Source organism: Aptenodytes patagonicus, chromosome 18 (assembly GCF_965638725.1).
Source record: "Aptenodytes patagonicus chromosome 18, bAptPat1.pri.cur, whole genome shotgun sequence".
NCBI lineage: Eukaryota > Metazoa > Chordata > Aves > Sphenisciformes > Spheniscidae > Aptenodytes > Aptenodytes patagonicus.
Window position 1 is genome coordinate 9,475,125 of NC_134966.1, and position 26,337 is coordinate 9,501,461.

The 26,337-nt window shown below is 45.9% G+C and overlaps 1 protein-coding gene across 3 annotated transcripts in view; it reads left to right on the forward strand.

Moving 5' to 3' along the window:
• Positions 1-26,337, forward strand: part of COL5A1 (collagen type V alpha 1 chain) — a 160,296-nt gene that overhangs the window by 21,658 nt on the left and 112,301 nt on the right. For all 3 annotated transcript variants that reach the window (XM_076355031.1, XM_076355032.1, XM_076355033.1), the window contains exons 2-4: positions 15,937-16,104; positions 22,321-22,534; positions 23,171-23,333. In XM_076355031.1, coding sequence (XP_076211146.1) covers positions 15,937-16,104; positions 22,321-22,534; positions 23,171-23,333 — 545 coding nt within the window. The remainder of the gene's footprint in view (positions 1-15,936; positions 16,105-22,320; positions 22,535-23,170; positions 23,334-26,337) is intronic.

Below are 26,337 nucleotides of genomic sequence, written 5' to 3' on the forward strand. Positions count from 1 at the left end.
TAATGGGATTGATGAGAGGAGCCTGTGTGTGCAGGGAACCCCAGGGATCTCTAATGGTGTGATCTGGGAGCGTGCACAGAAGTGACTCCGGACAAATCTCTTGGCAGTTTCTTACTGCAAGCCAGGAGTGGTTTTTTTATCTTCCACTTCATCAGTATACTTGAAACCTCACCTTAAAACTGGGTTGTGCATGTTTTTATTCCCAGTAATAGACCACCATAAGTACCATGGCATATATTTATCTTGATCTTTCTATGCTAAGTGGATTACTTTTAGCCACATCATTTGTATGCTACAGTAGGACTTCAGAGTTGAGGTCCGCTTTGCTGGGCTGGGCAGTCTGCGTGCATTCAGGGAAAGGCTAGTCCCAAAAGCTAACATGTAAAGCAGAGATGCATAAAAGTGACTAGTCCAGTGTCATAGCACAGTGCTGGCGTTAGAGCTGAGAAAGAACCAGGCACGAGCGGGCATTTCTGCCAGGAGACCTCTCACCCTTTGCCCATCGATTTTTCCATTCCCCCGGCACGCAGTCACCAGAGGCGGAAGCCATCCCTCCTCCATCCCCTCGTGTCTGCAGGGAGATAGTCCCTCTCCTGACAGTTCCCTCTCCTGATTTCCCCAGGTGAGCAGGAGGGCAGGGACAGCTCTGGTGCTGCCCATCACTCAGGTAGCATTTCTTGTCAGTGCTGCTTGCAGTGATTTTTTTTTTTAACTGTCATTGGCCTCTGATTAGATGGTTGATGCCAAAGTAGTAATAATAAAAGGCTCTTTATTTAAAACAAACCCATGTGAATAATTGTGTAAATATTTGTCTGGGCTAGTGTTAGAGTCCTGGGAAAGCTTTTTAGATGGGTGTCTTGGATATTTCTTGTTAGCTTTTATAGCAGCATATTTCAGTTTAGATGCTATCTTTGGGTTTGAATTCTTCTTCATGTATAATGGAAGACCTGAAATGACATTTCAGTTAAGTGCAGCAGATATTTCCAAGAACAGTCAATGTACAAATCGCGCTGTAACTAGTTTAACAGAAAATATCTGAAGGGGAGAAAAAATGATCATGCAGCTGTGACCCAAACTTTCTAAAATCAGCTCTTGTCCCTGTGTGACTTGGTCACTGCTGTAAAACACCACAGTGGCAGCCGTGGGTTTTGAGCAGATGAAGCCACAATCTTATAGGAATATTGGTACTGGGTAATTAGCTCTTATTTGGCTCCTGATAGCTATTTGTAATGGAGATACCGCTCTGTCTGTGTGTACGAGGGGGTTAATGGGTTGGCTTTCTCCCCTAATGACTGAGGGTCAGAGATCACAAAGGTCGGTCAAGGCTGAACAGGAATTTCTTAATATTACCCTAATGCTGCTTGATGTGCTTGGTTGATGGTAATAAACTCCCTTCCACCATTTGGTCCTGCCCGGACCGGGGGGCTGTGGGTGGATGGGGAGGAATCCTGTGCTTGTAAAGCAAAACCTCGTGATATGCCATTTCTTAATTTGGGCAGTAGGGAAATGCACCATGTACTTGTGTTTTATTTATAATGGGACTGGAAATCGGACAGGAATGGGAGCTGGAGTGTTGTATTTGGATGAGCCTCTTCTGCATGTTTGGATATCAACAGATTAGATATTATTCTAGCTGGTCCATAAAAAAAACTCGATTGGTCTGAAGTAAAATAATGTTCATTCCCTGGTGATGTTAACAAAGAAACCCATTTAAACACCTAATCAGGAATAAGATCTGCTGAATAAATATGGATTAGAACTGAGAAAATCATTAAGAACTAGTAACTTAAGTGGTGAATTTCTCCCTGCTTGCAGACTTCCCTTGAAGGCATCACAGCTCTTTGGTTGGTTTGTGGTGTTTGCTGAGAACTGATGAAACTCATGGCTGTGGGTGGTTAATTCAGGCCTGCTGTGCATCTTCCTCCTGCTATTCTTGCCTTGAAAGCAGCACCTGTGGTGTGCAGATGTGGGCTGTATAAACTCACAAAGGGACTAAAGCTCCTGAGAATTCTGGAAAACAAGCTTCAGAAACACGTCTCGAAGTCAAGCAGATATTAATTTGAAATTTGCCTTCTGGCTACATTTTTGATGAGGAAAATCAAATACAGATATAAAGTGAATGTTAAGAGTTCGTTGATTTAAACATCTGAGGGAAAGAATTGGTTTTACATTTCTTTCCCTGTGTCAAAATATTCAAGTATACCATAGTGCTGGAAATAATTCAGTGTTGGGCTTTTTTTAAAATCATCCAATGAAATATTTAAAAATAAAAATTACTTATGCTTGGTCCCATTAACTTTTATGGTCAACTAAAAGCCCCACAGTGCATGAAAATGAGTCTTTAGCTCCTCAGTGACTGTATTCTGGAAGCATCCCAGCTGGGCTATCTGAATGGGTGTGGGGTAGTGCCCTGCAGTAAACTCCTCTGTGGTTTTGTTCCCTTTTAAGTGGCTGATGTGATGCGCTAACCACGCGATGCAGATTGCTAGCCTTGACTGTAGCTGCAATATTTACCATGGTGGAAATGATTGTAATTATGCAGGTGCTTGTGTTAATGTGTTTGTTTAAGCTCATGGTTGGGCAATCCACTTGCAGCACCACACCAGAAATTAGAGGGCTGGGCATGGCCATGGGAAGGCTGTAGGGAGGGTATTATTCCAGAATGGCAAATGTTCCCCCAAAGCTCGTCCATTTTGGCTGCTCTTCCCAGACTGTATTGGTCTAGCTGATAGAAGATGCTGTCTGTGCCTCTTGTCCCTTGTGTCCTTGCGTCACAGGAGCTCCAGCCATGGTTGCTGGGACAGCCTGCTCTAATGGTGCTTCTTCAGCATCTCCTGTTTTCCCTGAGTACTGCTGGAAGAAGCTGAGAGGGAACATCATCCTTTGCACTGCACTTGTGAGGGTGGTCCTATTTCCCTTGGCACAGACTTCCATGTAGAAAGTGGCCCAATCAGCTTTTTTTTTTTGTTCTGACCCTGAAGTGTCAAGAAGACATGTGGCATTGGGCATCCTATATGGATGTAGGCTGTTTATGTGCATCCTGGTGTGTTCAGCTGTGCTTCCAGCCACTAGCATGGGAAGAGGAGGGGAAAAAGCCCTGACCATGGCTCATTCTGTTCCCAAACTGCCCTGACATGCATGGAGGCTGCTGGGTGCTCGTAAGCATCCAGTATAGATGGGCTGGGGCTTCCTGGGTGTAGGGCATGACTGTATGTCTGTCTGCGTATGATGGCTCCAGCCTGCCTGATGCAACTCCTGTCCCATGTCTGTGAGTGCTCAGTGACATCCCTGGGACGCAATGAGATGGTCAGCCGCATAAAACAACCCAGAGGGCTGCAAAGTATTGTTTTTGCAGGAAAACTGCAGTTCAGCTGTTTGAATTTTGTTTCTTTCTGGAAGGTTTTTTGGGAGGTTTTGAGAGAGATGTCATGCAGAGGAGGCCACTACCTTGATCCACATCTCCCTGGTTTCATCAAAGGGTGATGCCCTTCTTGTTCTGGACTCGGTGCCAAGTAGCTTTGGATACCAAAAGGAGGAAGAAAGGTGCCCTCTGTGGTGTGCTGCAGCATCTAGGAGCAGCAGGCTGGAGCAGATGGTGGCCCTGGGAGCGCACTGCAGCTGGCTGCGGCAGTGGTTGAGGGAGGATGCTCACACTTGCTCTGACAAAGAGGTTATGTCAGGGCTTCATGTAGTATTTCCCTTTGTCTGGGAGATGAGCATGCCAGCTTCTTCCTTGCAGGAGTAACTATTCTGCAGCCCATTAAAACTGGTTGCAAAACTTCTGTTGACTTTAATGTGCTGCAAGATCAGGCCCTAATTAAATCCTGCAAAGAGCATTAAGTGGTTGATCATTAAAGTACTTTGAAAATGCAAATGCTGTGCAAGTGCCAGATCATCTGGAAACACGTGGCACTCCTTACAGCAAAGACAAAAGGTTGAACTTTCCTTTTCCACCTTCAAATGCATCTGCTTGAGAGCTGTGAGGAGCCTCTGTGATGGCTGCAGCTGGCTTAGGTGTGAGTCCTGTGGCAGCACAGTGAAACTGGGAAAAGCAGTGGATATCCTCTAAGGCCCAGCCAGAAAATAATGATTACTTAAAGAAGCAGTAAATAATGTTTTGCTTAAAGCTGTCATGAGCCTGAAGCGAAACCTGTAGTTTGGTTGGGTTGCCTTGACTGTGCAACATGGTCACAGTGGAGTGCAACTCAAAGGTCCCCAAGTGATGCTGACATGTCTGCAGTCCTTGCAGCACTCTGCTCTGCGCATGTGGTCCTGGGCTCGAGCTGTGATCTCTGCCTCGTGTTGGGATGGCTCAGTATTGAAGAGATGCTGCCTATGGACATTAAGTCCTCCCTGTCACTAAGCTGGGCCGTGTGGTCAGATGTCTGTGGAGATACTAGCTGGTTCCTCATCACCTCCTGAAGAAAAGCATGAGGTGCCATAGGCAGAGAGGGGACAATTCTCACATCAGAGACTTTCCCCCTCCACCTCAACCTGGAAAACCTCAATGCTATACCTGCAGAGCTACTTTCCAAAAGGCTGTGCTAAGGTTTTTCTCGGAAGAATGACAGACTCCTTGGATGCAATTTCCATCTCTTGCTGGTACATCTCCACGTGCCTCCTCGGGGCTGAGGCAATCCAGGGGCCTTGCAAGGATTTTAAAGTGGGCTTTTTGAGTAAAGCAACCAGAGACTTGGGGCGGGAGGGAAGGGGAGGAGAGTGCCTATTCATTTGCATGTAACTTGCATCCCTTTATGGGCTGGCTTTCAGAAACTGCTCCTAAAACTGAGCTTTCTTTAAGACCTCCCAGTTAATCATTCAGAAGATGGAGTCATGCTCTGCCGCTGTTTACTTTTGCAGATCTGCTGAGCGTGTGAGTTTGTAGTTTTAATAACTCTAAAAGTTTTTAGACTCCATTCACCCTTAGTTTTTCTTTAAAGGGCGAGGTTCCTGCCAGTAATCAAACTTCTGCTGGAAAACTTCCCAAAATGTCACAGTGACCCAGAAATACTTGATCCAACTGGTGGGGGTTTGGAAAGCTCCCCCTGGGTCCTGGCTGGCTGGGATCGGAGCAGCACAGGGCTGTGGGCAGGGTGGTATGCGAGGCATCTCTGCTGCAGCCCGGGCGTGTGAGCAGAGGCAATGACTCGACTGCAAAGCTGGTGATTCACCTAATTCTTCTGACCCCACTGCCAGGACGGGCTGTAAAAACTCCTCGGACACTGGACAGTGGCGCTGAGTGCTGATGTGGGCTGGGGGTTTGGCAGGGCTTGACTTGGGCTCTGCCTTAAAAGGCTTCGTGCTTTTCTCTTGAGTGGATGGGATGGTTTGCTTCAGCGGGGAGGGGGGTGGAAGGAAGAAGTCGTGCCATGGCCCCCTTCTTGGGGACAGTTGGCGAAACCCAGTACAAATCCCCTTGGTGGCCTCGCCCGTCTGTGCCGGGATCAATGAGCAGGGAAAGGGATGGCGTGTGTTGGCTTTGCACCCTCAGACCTGCCCTTCTGGGGACCCCACCACCACCCTTTCCCTGTGCTCTGGATCTTGTTCATCACCTTTTCCCAGGATTCGTGGGAATGGGGGTCAGCAGCTCCTTGAAAGGGGCAGAAGCCCCTCCTTTGAGCTCTCTCCTACGTGTGCTCTTGGCACGCAGCAGTGGGCTGTCCCTAACTTCTAGCGATGGATGTGTCACTTGGCCGCTCTCTGGCTCCCACGCCGGCACAGGGCAGGAATCACCCTGGCCAGAGCTGCTCCAATATCAGAAGTAAGCTCTTGTCCTCCCTGACCCTTTGGCACTCTTTTTCCTCTGCTGAGCAATCCCTGTGCTCACGGAGCCAGCCCTGTATCTTTTTTTCCTTACCGGGGGAGAATCTGAAATTCTCAGTTCATTAAAATGAATGGGATATTCGCTGCTCTTGAGTGGGGCTGGGATTTTTCCCAAAGTCCTAAATGTTTGCCTGTTTTCTGTGTGTTGTGTCTTTAAGTTTTGCATGGCATTTGCAGCAGAGATTTTTTTGCGTGGTGTAATTATATTCTGTGGAGGAAAGGCCTGCTCTTTGCTTGCTGTTAGCTGCTAACACCGCTGCTTTGTTAGAAACCCAAATGATTGATTATTTAAAAAAAAAAACTTATGCTCAAAGGAACAAAGATTATTTGATTCTTTGAATTTAATGTAGTCTTGCAGAGCTGCTCCAGTATCAGTTCTGGGTTTCTTTCTTTCCCTTTTGGGATTATGCATACAATCTTTCGAATCTGACTCTGCATAATGGCTTCCTTTGTTCACAGTTGGGACTATTTGGTCCTTTAAAAAAAAAAAACCCATAAGGGGATGACATGAGTCATTGGTGAAATATTCGGCTATCTAGAGCAATGTGAATTGACACAGCTCTGTTGCAGCTATTGGAAGGAGCTGATGTGCACCAGATGAGTATCTGACCCCTTTTATGGCTGGCCTTTTTTGCTGTATTATGCCCCTTCCTAGGGAACAAACTTCTATATCTTCAATCCTGCAGTTCAGATTCCTTGATTCTCCTCCTTAAAATGCCTTTCCTCTTTGTCCAAATATATCATATAACAGAGCTGGTGAGGGGTCTGGAGAACAAGTCTGATGAGGAGCGGCTGAGGGAACTGGGGTTGTTTAGCCTGGAGAAAAGGAGGCTGAGGGGAGACCTCATCGCTCTCTACAACCACCTGAAAGGAGGTTGTAGCGAGGTGGGTGTCAGTCTCTTCTCCCAAGTAACAAGTGATGGGACGAGAGGAAACGGCCTCAAGTTGCGCCAGGGGAGGTTTAGGTTGGACATGAGGAAAAATTTCTTTACTGAAAGAGTGGTTAAACATTGGACCAGGCTGCCCAGGGAGGTGGTTGAGTCCCCATCCCTGGAGGTATTTAAAAGACGAGTAGATGAGGCGCTTAGGGACGTGGTTTAGTGGCCATGGTGGTGTTGGGTTGACAGTTGGACTCGATGATCTTAGAGGTCTTTTCCAACCTTAATGATTCTATGACTTTGTTTTATTGGGCTGCTGGGATGCTTTAGAATTCAAGGGGCTGAATCAAGTCTATCCAAAGGATGCTTAAGCAATGGCAACTGGAGCTTTATATTATTAATTTTGTCTATATTTTGTCTTGGCCTCTGCCATCTTGTTTTAGTCAGTTATTCAAGGGCTGCAGCTACAAGGTCAACAGTGGTGAAAAGTGTTTAGATAAGGAGTAGAAATTGTTGAAATCCCACAGGCATGATCTGGAGACTCCAGGCTCCATAGAAATCCATCTCTAAGTGAAGCAGCTTCCAGTTCTCATCTGTGTTCGGCTGTCTCTTGTGGACCTCAGGGCAGGAGCATTTATCCCTTGGTGTTTAACTTCTAGTATAAGCCAAGCCATCCATGTCAGCCTCTGGGCAGCTGCCTGGAGAGTGAGAAACCCCAAGCCCAGTGAAAGGGCATCCTTCCCCCTGCACGCTCTGCTCTGCCTTGCTGCTGGTCTGCGTTTCGTCCTCCAAAGGAAATAATTGAGTGTTTATTTAGCGCTAAGAATAAACTGTCTTGGAAAAGTATTCAAAGAAGCAAAAGCTGGTAAAGATGGAAGGGAGAGGATCTGCGTGTGTTGGTGCTGTTCGGAGCAGTGTTTTCCCTAGCTGGCTTCCAGGCAGGGCGGTAAAGCACCCAGCACGCTGTCCTGACAGTAGCTCTGTCGGTGCGGAGGCTCAGCTCCCTACCGGAGGGACCCCGACCTTGGCTGGGTTTCCCGGGCCGGGATTAAAGCGCGGTGCTGCTGCTGGGTCACAGCTGGCTCTTCCTGTCCCCGATCACCGCCGTGCCGCTGTGCAAGTACACCCTGGTCTGACCTCTCACAGCTCGGGGGCTTTTTGGGCTTCTGTCGGAAAACACCTTTTCCCTTAAAAATGCGCAATAGCCTCTCCTCCGTTTCTTCCAGGGAATGGGTTTTTGCTGTACATTCAGGCAGCCCTGCAGAATCCTCCTTTTCTGTTTGAGAAGGTAATGCAGTGGGACAGGGCGGTGCTCTGCCTAATGTTTGTGCAGGATACATTGATATTAATTGGTGAAAATACGGTAATAACTTCATACTCGTCATCTGAGTACCTGAAAAGTGCCTTACAAAATTATGTCTCTTGTAACCTCCTCAACACAGATGCTGGTGATTTTTCTGGCTTAAAGATGATAAAAAATGAGAGATGGAGATGTTAAGGAGTAGGTTCTCTGGTGGCATAAGTAGACCGTGTTTCATTAAAGCTGGGAGGTTTAGATCTGCCTTATCTACCTGGCACTAACTGGCTTGGCCAAGGCTGTGTGGGCGAGATTGCTGTCAGCAATCTGTATGCAAGAGAAACAGGGCAATTTAAGCCAGTTAGTTAATTGTGGGTGGGTTAATTGCAGTGTATCACTTTGCTTTTTCTGTTAAAGCTGTTCTTTCTGCCTTTCTGTGGGACTCAAGTTACTCTTGAAATAATCCTTATTTACTTTATTTACTGCCATTACTTGCTGTGGGATAAGGTGGCAAGTTTGGTTTATATTGCTTGTTCATATAGGAGGGCTTTGCTTCCCAGTAAACCTGCTTCACTGGTGATGTGACACTTGAATACAAATACCCAGACTGGTGGGTTATGTATCAAATGATGAGAAAGTTGCAGAGGGCACCTGGAATGAGCTGGGAACATAAATGTTTACTCATTCTTCAACTTATGGCCTCAAACCTTTGGCAATAATTGCACACAGACTATAGCATGACTAAGTGCTGTGTCATGAAGTCCTGAAGGTCTTTGGATGCCCTTTAGCTGTTACGAAACCGAATACAGGAGAATTGGTTCTCCACTGTTACAGGATGGTGACCTCTTCTCCAGACACCCACATGTCTCAATTATTACATTAGTATGACGACAGGTCAGCTGTGCACAATAAATGTGTGTCTCAGGATGCTGATGAGGGTATACCCTTTGAAGGGTATTGTAAGGCAAAAAGTTGAAGAAAGGGAGTTTTCTTGACTCTAAGTTCTAGGAATGTGTTCAGTGGAGACGCTGAAGGCATGCTCGATGTTGTCGGATAAGACTGAATAAGCTACAGATGTACCTTAAGATGGCGGTGGCAGTTAGTGAAAGGGGAAGGCTTTGACCTCTTAAGCCCAATTTTGGACACAGCTGTAATACAGCTGCTGCGTGGCAGTGCAGGTGCTTTCTCGTCTTGTGGACAGCATGTTGCACTGGGCAGTGCTAGTGGTGTGCATGCGACTTCGGTTGATTAAACTGCTCTGCTAAAACCTTTTCAGCTTCTGGTCCGTTGAGATCTTTGGGAGCCTCCTGACCATTTTGGTGATATGAGCAACAGTAGTTGAAAAAGCAAATCTGTTTTCAGCAATAGACCAAATAGCGTCCTCTGCAGCTCTGCTGGAAAATGCGTAGAGGTCTGTGAAGAGGAAGAAGCAGATCTAGGTGCTAACTCATTTGGAGTATGCGACCCACTGCAGGTACAGCTCTCATCGCAATGAGGGCGCTGGCCTGACTGGGGAGGTAGTTTTCTTGTTGACTGGATGCGTGGTCTTTCCAGGCCTTCAGAGGAAGGAGCGGGCTGGGCATGGTGTGGGAGCTCGTCTGCTGCGCACGTTACTGCAAATGTTCTCAAAGGGTTGGCTTTGATCTTGGGGGATGTCAAGCCAGTGCCTTTCACTAGCAATCAAATGAATGCAACAGAGCCATTAAGGATTGGGGTGGGTTTTCCAGATGTGCTCTCTGTGCTACAGAAACAGCGTTTCTGCTCCTTGAAGTCCTGTGCTGTGTACCCAGCTCTGGGGCACCCAGCACCGCGGGCCGGTGGTTGGCTTGGAGAGCCTGGACTGCCTTTGAATCGTTGTTATCCCTGTGCCAAGTATGCACCGTTAAGTTTGCAGTGGAGATAGTGTCGAGGCATTGCCAGCTTGCTGGGATTTGTATGAGGAGTCTTGTGATACCTAGTGGGGTTTTCTTGCTTTCTTTTTCTGAGAGTCTCTGCTCCTGGAGCCATGTGATTGTGTCACTTAAAAAAAAGTAAATCTTCCCAAATGACAGCTGGAAAAGCTTGAAGACTATACTGAAAAACTGGGAGGCAACTTTCAGAACAGATTTATAAAATTTATTGTGCATAATTGGACTTTAATAACAGATGTATAAAACTGACTGTATATAGTTGGGAAAATAAATATATTTTAACTTTATAATTTACTGGAATCCAGACTGTACTCTTCTTGAATGCCTGGCTTTGCCTTTTGACCAGTGCGTGTTGGTGCTGCTCCGTTCACCCTGATGGGCTGTGCGGGGTGGCTGGGGAGAGCAGCTGCCTCCGAATGCTGTGGCGTACGGCAGGGGGGCCACGGAGAATGTCTGTCACCAGCACTGCAAGCTTCAGCCTTCAACTCAGTGGCAAGTTTAAATATTGCAGATTTCCTTGGGGATAAGGATTTAATTAAAGACCTTGAAAAATGACAGGAGGGAGAATTGTTTCAAGGTTTGTTATTTGTAATTCGGTAACTTTTTCAGACGCTGGAAACGCGGATACCCACAAGTAACGTATAAGCGACTTATGTATCCTGACGCTTGGTAAAGTGCTTTGGGGCTCGTTCAAGAGCTTTGCTTCAAGTGTTAAAAATGATTATTATAGGCATAAATATGGCTTAGATTAATGACATCTGGCTAATGCTGTATATGCTGGGATTTTCAGTGTGATCTACATAAGCTGCAGGTCCATCTTGCACTAAATTTCAATAGTGTCATTTCCATTAGGTTCTTGGGTTGGGTTTTTTTTGGAGGGGGGAATAATGTCTTATTTTCCCCACTGATCCATCCTGCTTTTAAGAACGTTCAGCTGGGGAACAGCCAAGGGGGTGATGAAGTGAGAGGAGAAGGGAACTGGTGCTGTGTGCCCTCCCTGGGCTGATGCCCGTTTGCCCTCGGAGGAGTGAAGCGAGGACAGGATAGCTTCCCCTGGCGAAAGCAAAACAAAATGCCTTGGCCAGGGAAGGCAAAATTAGGAGGGGTCTGGGCTTGATATCAAGCTTGGAGAAACCAAACTGTTTAACCTTTGCATAATGGTTGTGTGGTAGATGGTGCATGGAAAAAGTCTTTAACTGACCTTCGCTGCAGTCGCTAAACAAGGGCTGATTGTCCCCTTTTCTGCTCTGACTTGCAAGTGTAATAGCATTTAAAAAAATCCTTGTTTACTATTGCACGTGTCCTGAAGGATCAGCAGGGCTTAAGACCTCTTTCCCTCTTAAAATTTGATTTAAAGAACAGGCAGAGAAAGGAAAGGTGAGGATGAACAACCCGGTCACGTTGGGAATGGGGTTTGCCTACAGCCAGGGGCGTTCAGTGTGCTCTAATATTTGCCTTCAGATGTTAATGATGCTCGGGTTTCCTTTTGAGTTCCTTGGGATGCAGGAGCAGAAATATCCCCACAACTTGAGTCCGAGCAGGTGGTTTGGCTGTGGTCGAGTGTGGCAGGGGATGGCTGCACTGACCCTGTTGTGGCTGGAGCCTGTGCCCAGCCCAAAGCCAGGCAGCTTATTTCAATGAATGCTGCTTGATTTGGTTTAATATTGATGTGTAAGAAAGAAAAAGTGGCTATTGGCCACTGCTGAGTGGGGGTAGAGTTATAAAGTTAATACCAGCTGCCTCTGTTCTAGGTTTTAACTGGTAATTAAATAATTAAGAATCAGATTAACACAGAAAGATTGGTCTTGTGGTTAAAGCCTTGGTCAGACATGGAGGAATTAGGGATTGAATTCCTCCTTTTACCACTATTGGTTCACCAGTGAGTCGTTCATCTCCGCTCTGTTAAAATGGGAAGTAATGCTCCTTTTCAGTCTTGTTCAAGGGCTTTACATGCAGCTGGGTGCAGGCTTTTGGGGCAGCCTCTGGTCTGATTTTGGTCTAACTTTGGCTATTTGGGGTTTGCCACCTTGTGTACTGGGTATATTGCCACCCTTCTCCAGCACAGCAGGGACCGAGCTGTTGGTCTCTTTGGGGAGCCCTGTGCATCTCAAGTGAAAGAATGATCCTGTGTAATGCTGCATAGTAATGTTATTCATAAAATAGCAAGGAAAAAAAACTTTCATAAAGCAACAACTAATTTAGTTCTCGGATGAAGGCCAAGCCCAGTGCAAGCTTGTAAGAAATACTTTGTAGAGCCTGGCTTTGGTCAGTCTGGTCTCTGTCCTTCTGTGCACGATGCCGTCATAGCTCCTAACAGGAGATTGCTGAGTTTAGATTTGGCTGAAAAATCAAGGGGAAGTAAATAAACCGATTAGCTGGGCAGGAAAAAGAGCTGCTCCTGTGTGAAGCTCATCTGGAAAGAACTGGAGACTTTCATGCTGCTTAAGCCCTACTCAAACTGATGCTCTTGGTGATGAAGTGCAACATGAGTGGTCTGTAGGGTTTTAGCTGGTTCCTCAGCTCTCCTTTGATTTCTAGGACCAAGCAGAGGTGAGACTTGTGCACATCTGTGAACAGAGGTCATTTCCTCTCCTGGTGGCTACCTGTGTGGTTTGCAGTTTGTGCAATATCCAGACTGTTATTTTACTTCAATATCTCGCTTTGACCTAATCCATCGTGGTTACGGAGGTATAGAGGATCTTCCTTCTAAATGCAGATGAATTGCATGTTGTGTTTGGAGGCTCACAGCAGCACAGGGAGGCAGGTAGATGCTTGAGTCGTCCTTTACAAATGAGATGTTCTGCACCAGGGCTGTGATGATGGGTGGGGGTTGCTCAGAGGGCTCCGAGCAGGGGCTGGAGCGCCGAGCCTGCTACCTGCCCACGGCCGGTTGCTTCTGGAGGAGGTCCAGCTCTGTCGAATGCCCGTCACCTGGCTGTGTAACCACTGCAGAAGCTTTTGGCAAGCAGTTGCCGTATGGCTTGCAAGTGGTGGTGTTCTGTTAACGTATAGAGCTGGTGAAGTCTTTTCATGTCGCGCTTCTTTCCTCTCAATATACGCTGCCCAATTTTAGCTATAAGATCATGACAATGAGCAGCATTTGACTTGTTCAGCACCATACGCTTCTTTCCTATGAGATGACCGCGACTGGCTCTAGTGTGCGCTGGGGCTCCCTTGCCAAAGGAGACGATGTCCGCGCAGTTTTCTGTCACAACAGCAACTCTCCTTTTGGACAATGGATTCTTCTGCAGATGTTCCTGTTCCTGCGAACACCTCAGCCCTGCTGTGGCCGCTCTCCGCGAGGTGGCTTATGTGCAGTGCTGTGAGCGAGGCTCAAATCCCCCTGCACCCGGCGTGGGGACCGGGCTGATGTCAGGAGTCTGGAATTCACATCCCCTCCCCCTTGCCTTTGCCTTTTTCCCCTCTCCTCCCTAAATAAATGTTGGAGGCAGCTTAGGAGCTGGCTGATTTGAATCTCTTGGAGCGCAGGGAGGTAACTGGAAGCAGAGCTGGAGTTTTGTTGTAATTTTAGTTGCTTAAACGCAGCTCGGGCTGTATGTATGCAGATATTTGTGTGAAATAAAACATGGTTAAAGGCAGTGGGAAGATCTAAGTGGCAAGGACAGCTTAGACAAATGTGTCATCCATACGCTGTCTAACAAGAGCAAGAGAGACGAGGAAACGTTACAGCTGTATGCCGCTTGGGCCAGGCTCTGTCAGCTGGCTTATTGTCTGCAGCGCTGACTTGGATTTGCCATATGTTTGTAATCTCTTACTGAGGGCCCAACTTCTCAGGATTGTGGAGACTTTTAAAAACTGCAACAATGTACATGAGTGTTCCGTGCAAATATTAGGCTGATCTTCTTAGTAACCAAAAGTTTTTTTTAATATCGTAAAAGATCTGTTCATGCTATTTCTTTCCGTTGCTGGGTTGTTTGTGTTCAGTGCTAATGTGCATGCTGGAGCCCTTCCCCATGGATGCAACCAGTTGTATATGGCATATCCCTTGCAAATCCTCTCCCTCTCTTTCCGCTCTGGTTTTTCTAGTACTATGCTTGATCCCCACATGAGGCCAATTTTTATTTTTTTTCCCTTGCAAGTTTTTTTCCTGTGTTTTCCTGCCCTTTGAGAGATCTGTCCCTTTTTTTTCGGTATTAGTGATGCCATGCACCTTCCTGAATGCGGTTGGGCTCTTTGTGGTCATTCTGTGAGCTGGTAATAAGCTTTGCACCCTAGGCCACGCAGTGTGGCGAGATGCCCCAAGATCCTGATGGAAGCTGCGGCAGCCAGCCCGGGGGGGTTTGTTGTAGTCTGATGTTGGCAATGATACCCGTCTAATGTGTGGCTGTCCTTGAGGATCTGAATAATATTGCTCTTTGGAGAAAGTATTGGATCAAGTAGAAGGGAATACAGCTGTCATATATTGTCCAGGCAAGGCTAAATGAAGCTGTTGTGAAGACGTTTGCTTTGGGCACTGCTAAGGGTTTGAGTTGTGTGGTTCATCTTTCTGACAGCACTTTGCTCCAAATATCAAGTCAAAATTCAAACTAATTTCTTTTAAGTATTTAAGGTCAGATCTGGTTATTCTACTTTTGGAGACACCATCTCTCCTGACATGAGCAAGACCAGATTAGGAAGTTAACGAGACGTATCACTTGCATTACTTAATCGATGTTCTAAAGACCTGAACATCTGGAGGTGAACCAGCCCTAACTTTGCTGGTGTGGGGAGTTCTGGGTGTGAGACAAGTGCTCTCCATTCACTAGTTTAATGTCTGCAGCAGTGAGAGCCTCAGGCAGGATACGAGCCTAATGGGATGTGGTTGAGGAGGGCTGTTAAGGAAAGGAGCCTTTTGCTTCATGTCATTAGTCAAAATGCCTGTGCAGCTTGCTTTGAGGCATCCCCAGGCGCTGCGCTGTCTGGAGGAGGGGGGACAGGGATGATGGATGGGGCACTGTGGTGGCTGTGCTGTGTCCTGCTGCAGCCTGTTCCTGGCCAGGATGGAGGTGCCATCTCCGTAGTCTGCCCTGAATTTCCCAGCTGAAGGGACAGACTGCCCGATGAGGCCACGGAAACCAGAACAAGCTTTTTCCCAAGCTGGAGAGTAACTGGATTTTCTTTCTTCTCTGAAGCGTACGCGTGTTGTTGGCCAGTCCGGCTGCACTCGTGTGTGCGCTGGTGGTTGTGCAGAAATCCCAGTGTGTCATGGCAGGGAGAGAAGGGGAACTTAGTTGCTGGGACTTGCCTGGGCTTGGGCTGAGTTACAGGGTGGGACACTGGACTGCCTGCAGTGGAGTCGTGCTGCATCCCTGCTCTGTGCTGCCTGCCTTTGCTCCAAGCAGGGTTAGACGCTGTGCACAAACCCTCCCAGGGTCTGCGCGAGCCTGCAGGCAGCATGAACAACCCGTGAGCGCCAAAGCACTGTGGTGGGATGCTGCTCTGCCATGACTTGTTTTATACCCTGGCATGGATGTGGGTTTACCTGTTATCCCAGCTAGTGTGAATTCACCTGTGGTTGTTTTGTGTGGTGTGTGTAATCCTTTGCGGAAGCTTGCTCAGGTATTTGCTTCAAAACAACTTTTTGGATCAACCAACTTAAGAAAAAAGAATGGAAATGTTTGCATCAGTGCGGTGGCAACTTCTCGATTTAAAGCCTTTCTCAGGTTATGAATTTCCTGTCTAATGTTTAATCTTCAGAATGTGCTTGAATGATGGAGACTGGGTGAAGACATCCAGAAAATATAAATACTAGAGCTAATAAGGTAGTATATTCTCCCTTCTGCCCTCATGCAGACAGCTGATCAGCTGTTCCACTCTGCATTGAAGTAGTGTCTCTGACCAGCAGTACAGTGTCCTAGCTCTGAAGCCGGTATTAACATTGTATTTGCAGATGTATTGAAAACATATTTCATCTGTTTTTAAAATTGTGATGAATGATTTGTGTGAGGCAGGCTAATAACAACTTGGATGTGAGCAAGTGCCAGTCTTATTGCCTGCTAATTCTTGTTTTCTCCTTTTCTTTTTACAGCTGAACCTGCAGATCTCTTGAAGGTATTAGATTTTCATAATTTACCTGATGGTATAACAAAAACAACAGGGTTTTGCACAAGCAGAAGATCTTCGAAAGAAGCAGATGTTGCTTATAGAGTAACAAAAGATGCTCAGCTTAGTGCACCGACAAAGCAGCTGTATCCTGGTGAGTCCGCGGCTTTTTTTGTCGTATGGAAATATCTGATCCTTTTCTCAGATTCTGCAGGCACATACAGGGCACTGCGTAACTTCTTCATTTTCCAAGTGTGCTTGCGTGCTCCCTTGGCAAGGAGCGATTCTGCTGTTTTAGGGGGCTGCAAACTCTCAACCATCAAATAACAATGCAGTAAGTTGTTCCTTGATCATTGCATTTGCACATGGTGGCAGGCTTCACTGCAGAAGATGTGGCCAATGCCTACATCTGTTCCTGCCTATATTAGAAAGCTTCTACTGTCTCACTATCACACAGCGACCTCCAGCTGGGGAGAGAGACTTGGAAAAGATGCAAAGGAACGCAGACGGTGTCTTGTTCTGCATTTGTGGAGTGCCAAGCACAGTAGGGTCTTACTCGGTGGCTGTGGTGTCTCTCATAACACAAATAATCACCATATAAAAATAATAGACTGCCCCACAAGAACAGATGTCGCCAGAAAAGTTGTCTGAAGAAATTGGAGGTTCATTAGGGAAAGCCACTACGATGCAGGAGTTCACAAAGCCCTTGAAGCGCATGTGGGCTATTTGTCGCTGAGGATGTGCTGGAGTCTTAATTTTTCAGGCCAAGGGAAAATCACTACTGTTAGAGTAAAATGTGCTTGTAAAAAGACTGGACGCGTTATGGACCCAAACTACTCGCTGCCTGAGAGCTTCAGTCTTGAACATGTATTCACCATCAGAAGTCTTCCTTCAAAGCCATACAGGAGCACTGCTGTGTCCCTGTTTTCCATGGGGGAGTGCAGGGATGCTGGGAGTAGGCATGGTAGGACTTTCTAGGTTTCAGAGAAGTGCCTTTGCTGGGGAAGGTTTAGCAATGAGGCAGAAAGATGCTGCATGTAACTCGTCTGTGAAGCAGTAGATGACTTAAGCAAAGCAGACACACACACATATTCTCCTTTTGGTGTTTGTGAGAGAATTAATGATACAAAATGCATTAGCTAAATCAGGGGTAATGTGGCATGCTGCTACCAATGCTTTTTAATTAACATGCTGTATTACCAGACCCAGCCTGTCAATGGCCTAAATGAGGACTCCGAGGCCGGACTGCTGATGCACTTGCATCCTCCAGTCCTGTATTTTCTTTGTTGCCTGTGTTATCACTAAGGTTATTTTCAGACTTCATTATTATCCTGCTGTGACAGTAAGCAGGTGAACTAATTTAATCTCTGTGAGCAGGAGCATACCCTGTGTCTTGCATATGAGCTGAGAGCCTGACATGAAGGTGAGAGCAGCTGTGCCTGGGCTGTGGGCTGGTAGCCCTCCATTGCATGGCCAACCCTTAGCAAAGGAGCTGCTCAGTTTTGCCTAAAGCCCTGTTTCAATGTCTGCAGAAGTGCAGAACAGACTCTATATTTGTCTTTATTGCTGCCCATGGCAAGACAGTCCTTCCTGACTATAGATAAAATCATCATGTGCCCAACTATACCCCTCTGCCAGGTTGTGCCTTCATGTCACAGAGGATCGTGCCTGCGGATATGGGGAATAGTCATCTTAGGGACAGGCTGCAAGGGCCCTGCAGTGGCCCCTGAGTCCATCCATTTGTCCCAGGGCAAGATCAGCTCAACCTAACCAGCGTGTGTTTGACCGCTTTCACATACTCCCTTTCTGTGTATCTGAAATGACTCAAAGTTTTGGCCCAGCTGGTATCTTCAAGCTCAGAAGTGCGTGAAGGAAATGGTTCTGGTTTGGAATATACAACTTCAGTGGATTTGAGAGCTGTTCAGTAATTGCTGTAGCTGCTGTGAAATCTTGCCTGATCGCCTTTGTTACAGAAACAAGCAAACAGTGGTGACCCTAAGATATAAAAACAAGGATGGAGTATTCTGGCTAATCAACGTAGCAAGGAGACTGGATGATACCACTTATGACAAAGGTTGACACGACAAGGCAGCATGCAGAAGTGAATCGTGGTCACAGGAGAGAACTCGGCATTGTAGGAGATTTTCTCGCTTTTGTCCCACCGTACTACTTGTATGTCCTCATTGAGTTCTTGGTTTGCATCTACTGTCTTCCTTGGGTGAGAAGGTCTGGATGGTGTTTCCTTGGTGTCATCAAGCAACTTTTCAATCACTTCATCTGGACGACCATGGGGTGATGGAAGCAGTTCTGTCCCTCTCCGGAGACTTCCAAAGTCATTGAGGTCTTCTCTGCTGCTTGCTAAGGAAATAGGAAGGGAAGAGCGAAGTGAAGAACCCCTGTGTTTTCCATCAGATCAACGGCTGTTTTCTCAGTACATCTCCATAACTAGATGTGACTTCAGCTCACACCACCAAATGAATGAGAGAGGAGATAAAGATAACAAAGTAATTGCAGTGCAATGTACCACAAGAAGTGTGGTTTTGGTGATTTCACGTTAACAGGCGGGTAGGTTGTAGCATAACTTTCCCTCTCTGCTATAGAGCACCCTAGGCAAATGTACGCTGCACATAATATTTTGTGTTAATTAGAAGTCGGTGCTTTTCTAAAATGGTAATTCTATGGGCTTTGCATTCTGCTTCCACAGCCAGCAAAGCAAGATAGAGAGAGAGAGATATATAAAAAAGCTTGTCTGTTTTTTCAAGCCCACAGAGTGAGAAAATCTGCTGAGATGCTCTTTGTCCTTGCTCCCTAAATAAGTTCTGCTTCCCAGCAAAACCGTGCTCTTCCAGCAGAGGCAAGAAAGACAAAGTTTTCAGTGGCAGCCAGCAAAATGTCATTTGCATTCTTCTAGCAAACTCTGTATTCTCCACACTGCTTGTGGGTGTCTGCATATATATATTTAAGAGCTCAAAAAATCTCTGTTATAGATTGAACAGTCATCTCTGAGGAAAACAAGCCATTCCAAAATTGAGTCTTCACAGATGAAGAAAAAGGCCAGAAGTTGGTGACACTGTTGAAGAGCTGTTTTCCTTTGAAAAGTGGCTCTGGAAATGACACCATCTCACGCAAGAGATCTGGTTTGTGTTTGTGTCAGGAACTGGATCAGCTCAATGTTTTTGATTTTTTTTTTTTTTTTGCTATTAAGCAGCTTAAACTTTCTTGTCCTTCCCAGATCAGCAGCAGGGCTCTTTATTTTAGGCTGTGTTTGGATACACCTGCAGGATCTGGGTTAGGAAGAGGTCCCAGCTGTGTCCCTATTTTGAAGACCATGAGATTGCAGAAGAGCCTTTAATCCCTGGTCATGGTATTCAGGAAAGAAGAAACTCAGCCTGACTCCACTGGTTTGCATATTGGGGCATACCACAGATGCAGTCTGCTCAAGTGAAGCTAATGGCATCAGTGTGTTGGGGAGCTGTGTGGGGTGGAGGGATCTTTGCCTGCCCTGGACCTCCTCGGCTCTTTCCATGGCTCCATCTGCAGAATTGGGGTCTTAACCCTTTGCTGCCTTGCAGGAGGTTGCAGTGAATTTGAAAGGACTTGGCCATGGGGTAGAAGAGCGATGCTGAGCCAAATTCAGCATCGTTGCAGTGCTGTTAAGCGAAGAAATGGATGTGCAACATCTCTCAGCACGAGCTCATTTGAAGAAGTGAATGAATATACGGGCTTAATCCCAAACCCATTGTTGGAGGGGTGTCTCCATTGTCTTTAAGGGGATTTGGGTCAATTTCTGTGCTTCGTATATTTATTATGATGTATTTATTAGTATTGCTGTCTGTGTGGCTGTGTTTTCATACATCATTTAATAGCCTGGGTCATTTCTAGCTATGACAGTGAAGGCATTGTTGTTTTGCCAGGACAGCAGAGCAGTAACAGAGTAATGTCAGCTATAATTCATCCATTATGGTTATTTGGGTTGAGAAACTCACATCACCATGGAGAGATTTTAATAATAATGAAAAAAAAAATTAAAAGCAGCTTTTTAATGAGTTGGCAGCTTGTCCAAGTTGAAAGGTACTGTATTGTGGATTCATAATGAAATTTTGGACATGAACTATTTTACATAAAAGGCCCAAAACTGTAGCCTGTAATTGGAACCAGGAAGGCGTATGGTCTTGATTCAGTGCTACAGGAGGATTTGTATACAGCAGGAGGGAGATAAAGCTCAGTGCATCTTATGGGAGGCATAATAATCGGATGCCTGCCTTTGCCAAATATCTGGGTCTGTGTTCTAGGGGGAAATCAGGCTATAATCATGGCATTTAATTACTGACTGTGAGTCTTCTGTTCAGAATACTGCTTTGCGCTTCTTTCCAAATGTTATTTAACTAAGGTGAGGGATATTAACTTGGTGCAAACACAATGGGTCTCTGTAGGTACCCTCAGATGTCCCCCTTAGTGTCCTTTGTTTGCACGAGCTGTTTGTAGCAGTGCTCATTTTTTGATGCAGCCCAGCCTGCTTGTGCCTCCTGCCTCCTCCACTGCCTGGTGGTGTAGCCTGGTCCTAGGCAGCCAGATGCATTTTAAACACTGGTTTGTTAATAAAAGTTAAAGCAACTTCCCAGGCAGAAGAGGAGAGGGTGAGCTCATGGCCTCTTTGCGTTTGAACTTGCTAGCTTTGCTGTGGTTGGAAGAATTCCTCACTCCCATGTTCCCGGTCCCCTCCCTGGGTCAAAATCCCTTAAGCAGCCCTGGGATACCATCTAAGAAAAGCCTAAAGGGGTGAAGGAAAACTATTTGAAGCTTATGGGCACCAAGTTTGACATTTTTTGTGGTTTTTATATGGCTACAGATCTGCAGTTTAAAAATGATCCATTGTGTTGTTCCCTTCCCTGCATGCTGCTGGCTGCCACACACGTAGATAGTCCCAGCACACACACCGCAGTGCCCGTGGCGGGGCTGCCCCACTTTACTCTGCCCTGCCGTGGTTTAAGATTTCCCAAGCAGATACCCAGCGGTACAATGCAATCCTTGTTTTTGAAAGCCTGAACCTTAAAGGAAAGATACCCTGCAAGTCGCACGCTGCTGAAATGCAGCATCTGGGGAGGTTATGCCCTGTAGGTACCCCCTGTTTCAGTAGGTCCATTCTCCAATAATAATTTGACCAAGAAATCTCCTTTACTAATGCTTCTGGTGTTTTAACGATGTCCTGTTTGGGATGTGCATCCAGGCTTTACGGTTTGGGCTCATCTTTCCAGTCTGAATGGCAGAGAAAACCCAAACGGAGGAGTTATGTCCTGCATAGGGTGTGACTTGATGCCCACATTGACTTGGGACTTGAAATGTGTTCATCTGGTGTTGCAGGGGATTGACCCTTCCCCTGCACAGAGCATTGCTTCTGTACTGACCGTACCTGCTGCATACTTTAATAGCTTTAATCCTCCAAAGCTTGCAAATATACAGGCAGAAATCACCTGAGATCAGACAGGGTTGCTTTCCTGAGTGGACAAAAAGCTAGGCAATGTTAGATGCTTTTTAATATGCAGAAAAATTAACATCCCCTACTGATTGCCAGATTTATTTCTGCTTTCAGATTTTTTTTGTCTGCAGCAACCCTGAAAGCCAAAGCCACAGAATGCTTTGTTCTCATTTGGAATAGACAAAACCTGATGCAATGTCCCTACTCCCTTAAATAAAACCCTTCAATACTGTCTGTGCCTAACTGGTACGGGATGCTTCATTTCCTCTGTCCCTCTGACATCTTCAGTTAATTTGGGCACCTCATGATATATGAAACAAAGTGGGGGGTTTTTTTGTGTTGTCTCCTAAAAAGCTCTAGGGCACACTAAGGAAGGGCTAGGTGCAAATAATAGATTTAAACCAACAGCCTTTTTAAAACCTTTGTTTCCCCAGCACTATGGTCTCATCCCAAAACAGTAGACCCCTTGCCATCCTTTGCTTGCAAGTTCGAATGTGGGGTGGCTTTTGGCTCTGTGACAGATTGCAATAAGGGCTGGAAAAAGGCTTTCTGATAAATGAATGGTCCTCAGAGATGTTCAGGTCTGTGCTTGAGTTTTTAATGTGCCATTAGAGCAGGTAGCCCTTGGGGGACACTATTCTATACTGGCTTTGCTGGTGCAGTCTACTTTGGGTTGCAGCCCATCCCAACCCTGTATCGTGATAGGCTTTGGGGGGAAGCCAGATCTTCACCTGGCAACTAAGATGCTGCCCAATACAGATTTTTAGGGTTGATGTGCACACATCTGGAGGGATAAACCAGTGGTCTCCCCATGGGTCATTAGACAACGGGACTGTTTCTGTAGGGATTCATTTTCAAGGAAACCTGACTAACCTCTTTGCTTTTCCACTCCAGCTTCCCCCTTCCCAGAGGACTTCTCCATTCTAACCACTGTAAAAGCGAAGAAAGGAGGTCAGTCCTTCTTGATCTCAATTTACAATGAGCAAGGGATCCAGCAAATTGGTGTGGAGATGGGTAGATCTCCTGTATTCCTGTATGAAGACCATACAGGAAAGCCAGGCCCAGAAGACTATCCTCTCTTTAGAGGCATTAACCTAGCAGATGGCAAGTAAGTGAAATTTTGTGCACAAAGGAAAAAACAGTACCTTGTTTATACCAGCATGTTGAACATTGTGTAAAATAGGAGTCGCATATATAAATGTATATACACACCTTTGACTACTGCCAAGTGTCCCATTCTTGAACTTTGCCCTTTGGTGAATAAATACTATATAGTATTTATACATATATATAAGGTGTGAATCGCATATCAGTGCAAATTGTCTGATGCTTATGGGGACAGGAACACTGAGTTTTGCCGCAAAGGGCCTTAAGAAATCAGTTTGTCCTGCAAAATCCACACTGAGTCTTTTGCAGGACGTAAGAAGGGTGGAAAAGGGGGATAGCCAGGGAGTTATCGGTGTGGTTTTTTTCCCTCTGCCTCTTGTTGAAGCCAGAACTGGCACTCTCCTGCCTGTTTTGGAGGGGTGAGAAGTGAATGGCATCATCTGTCAATACAGCCTTTTTTTTTTTCAAATGAAATCTTTAGGGTCTGCCCAAGGATGATTTTCATCTGTTTGCAGATGATGGCTGGCATGGAGGTCTGCAGAAGATAATTTTATGAAAGCTTCATTGTTATACAATAATTGGCTTGTTCTTGAAAGCCCAAGGCTCTGGTTAACACATTTGTGGACTGTTCTTCTAGGTGGCACAGAGTAGCTATCAGTGTGCAGAAGAAAAATGTCACCTTGATTTTGGACTGTAAAAAGAAGATAACCAAGTTCTTGGACCGAAGTGACCATCCCATCATTGACGTCAATGGCATCATTGTATTTGGAACAAGGATATTGGATGAGGAAGTATTTGAGGTAAGTCATGACAAATTAACAGCTCTGGAGATGTTCTGCGGAGATGATGAGCTGCGTTCCGGTTGACGAGGTATTTACAGCTCACTTTTGAAAGTCGCATTGGATTTTTGCATACTAGAACACTGTCCTGTGTCATTTGTTTTTAAAAGTTTTTGTTTCGACTAGGTAAATACTCCCTGTAGTAATGATGATTACTACATGGGCCGGATGACCTGTTGGAGTGAGCTCCTCTGGTTCTCTGGTTTCACGCCCTTACCGGGGTTCTGGACCAGCCCCTGCACTGGGATTTTGTAGGTCTGTAGCTCTTGTGCTCTCGGCTCATTTAGCATGGGAAGGGCTCGCAGGGTTTTCGTTTGTCCCTGTGTTATGATTTAGATAGATTTGCAGGGGCAGTAAATGAAGGCTGAGGAAAGCAGCTCCCTTGCAAGTCACAATTCACTCTGGGGCTACAGGAATTTGCTCTTTTCCCATGCGTTGGCCATTGATTCTTGGTTTCTTGCACCATGACATAAGGGGACTCTCCTTGACAGCTTGTTTGGCAGCCCTGTCACCTCCCACACAGCGACTGCTTTTAAAAAGCAAACCAAAATCGTGATGGGTGGAATGTTCCCATGAGCTCCTCCGATTTAAGCAAAGAGACAGAGGATTATTTATAGACAAGGTACATATGGTAGAAGTTCTTCCCATAGTTCAGCAGCTAGTTTAATATATGCATTTCACTAGCAATCTCAACTTCTGTGGTCTGCTGCACTTCTGAGGCTTTCATGTGTATGAGAATCTTGTCCCTGATCTTTCTTGCAAGCTAGAATTGCTTCCCTGAAATCAGCGCCAGTGCAATGGAGTGTAAACTAAGACCTATTGATCTCTATCTCCTTACTTTTATTGCGTTTATGTGGAGGAAGAGCTGTATCTCATGGGCCTCCCCAGCCTGGCAAAGGGATGGGGAACATCTCCTATCGGTAGATAATTAGAGCTGTAGCGAAGCCAGCTCTTGTCTGCATTTTGCTGTCACTCGGAAGGAAAGTTCTAGTCTGTTTAACATTACCAACATCTGGGAGCTGGTCTGCTGTGAACAGAGCAAGAATGCATGGACTGAATGTTGCTGCCAAAATCCCAGTTACAGAGTTAGAGCTGAATCTCTAAATTGTGTTAAATTAGTAGACATTCCCTGGGAAGTTTAACAATTAAAATGGAAAGTAAAAGCTGGGTTTAATGGGCACTGGAGTGTCTTTCACAAGTGTTGGACGTTCTGCCAAAAATTTCAGCAGTCGCACTGGATATGCTGTATTTTAAGTGGAGTTGTTATATAAAGTGGTGAGCTCTTCTGGAGAGCTGCTGGACCCAGGGATCTAGTAGATCCACTTAAAGAACTTGGTAACACATCCAAACTGGATAAGAAACCTGCATTTTAGACTGCTTCATTTTGCAAAGTAATGCGGTTTCCATAACTGCCCCTGAAGCTTGAGATGTTCCCAGGTGGCTTTTAGTGCTCACCTGGATTTAGGACTGCTGATTCCTCTGCCAGGCAAGGGAATGCGCATTTATGGGTGGCAATGCTCTCCCAGCTCCATGGGGCTGGCCGCAGCTCCCTTGCTGAAAAGCACTTATCTGGGGGTACAAGCTCAGAGGGCTTGTGAAACCTCGATCTTGGGAGGTGGGGTAAAACCGAGTGAGTGTTCCCCTCCGCTGGAGCCTGTTGTCTGTTCTGGGTACGAGATGCAGCTGCAAGATCATTGCAGGCACTTGCTGAGAACTGGATAATTAGAAAGTCTTTTTTTTCCCTCTGTCTTATAACATATGTACTGATACTATACAGCATGTCTATAAAACCCCTCTCTAGTTCTGGTATTTGTCCTTTTTTCTTTTATCATCCTCATCAGACAAAGAGGGTTTTCAGTGTATCTGCACACATACTAATCAAGATACCAGCAGCTTTAAACTGAATGTAATTAATAGGTTTCATGAAGGCAGTGGACTATAACCTAATTTCCTTCATATCTCAGCAACTTAATTTCCTTTGGTCCCTCCTTTCTTCTTTCTGCAAGCCTAAGCAGAAACTGTATAAGGAAAATTGTGGCTCAGAACAATGGGAAATGGGTGTAAACTGTTAAAGTTATGTATTCCTGGAAAGCCGATAATTTCTGGACTAAATGCAAAATGATGAGATGAAGCTGCTGCTGTCCTGTAGGCAACTGCTCTGCAAACCTCAGCTAACAAGATGTTCCCCAGTGTTTTCTGCAACCATGCAGTTGTCTGGCTCCTGCATGTTTGTTGTTTTTGCTGGAAATTAAAATAACCCAGTTAGCTGGGAGTGTGATGGAAGGCAGCGCTGGGGAGGGCTTAGACGGGCTGTGTCTCAGCACGAATCAGCAAGAGCTGTAAGCAGTGGGAATTCACATCCTCCTTGTCAGGACTGAAATCAAATAAAACCCCAAACGTTTTGTTTTGAAAGTTGTAATTATTTAAGCTCCGGGTCTAACTGGGGTTGCAAGTGGAGCAGCTCTGCTGTATTCGTCGATCGAGCACCCAGATGGGGACTTCCTTGCTCGTACTCTGCTGCAGAAAAAGCCTGGCAGGAAAGGTTAGAGGAGTTTCAAAATATTTCTCTAGCACAACATTCTTCCAGTGGAAAAACGACTTCCTCTCATTAAAATTCAATTAGTTCAGAGGCTGTGTGGATCTCTCTGTACGGCTGGGGGAATGCTGGGTAGGTTTGAAAAGGGGCCAAGCCTGGAGCCTAGGTTATACAAGTTAAGTTTTGTGCTGAGCTGTTGTTCAAAACAGAAGTTTACAAATGTCAGGACAGGCTCTCGTGCTGGGGTTGGGAAGTGGCGGCCGGCTTCAAGCTGTGACAGAGGATGCTGTTGTGAGACAGCAAAGGGCTTTTTGCAGTTGAGAGAGAGAAGGAGAAGAAATAATCCACGGAACAGGATAAACGCTTTCTCTCTGCTCGCAGGCTGTAGTAAGCAGTGTTCCTGTGGCTACAGCAGCACTGGAAGGAAGT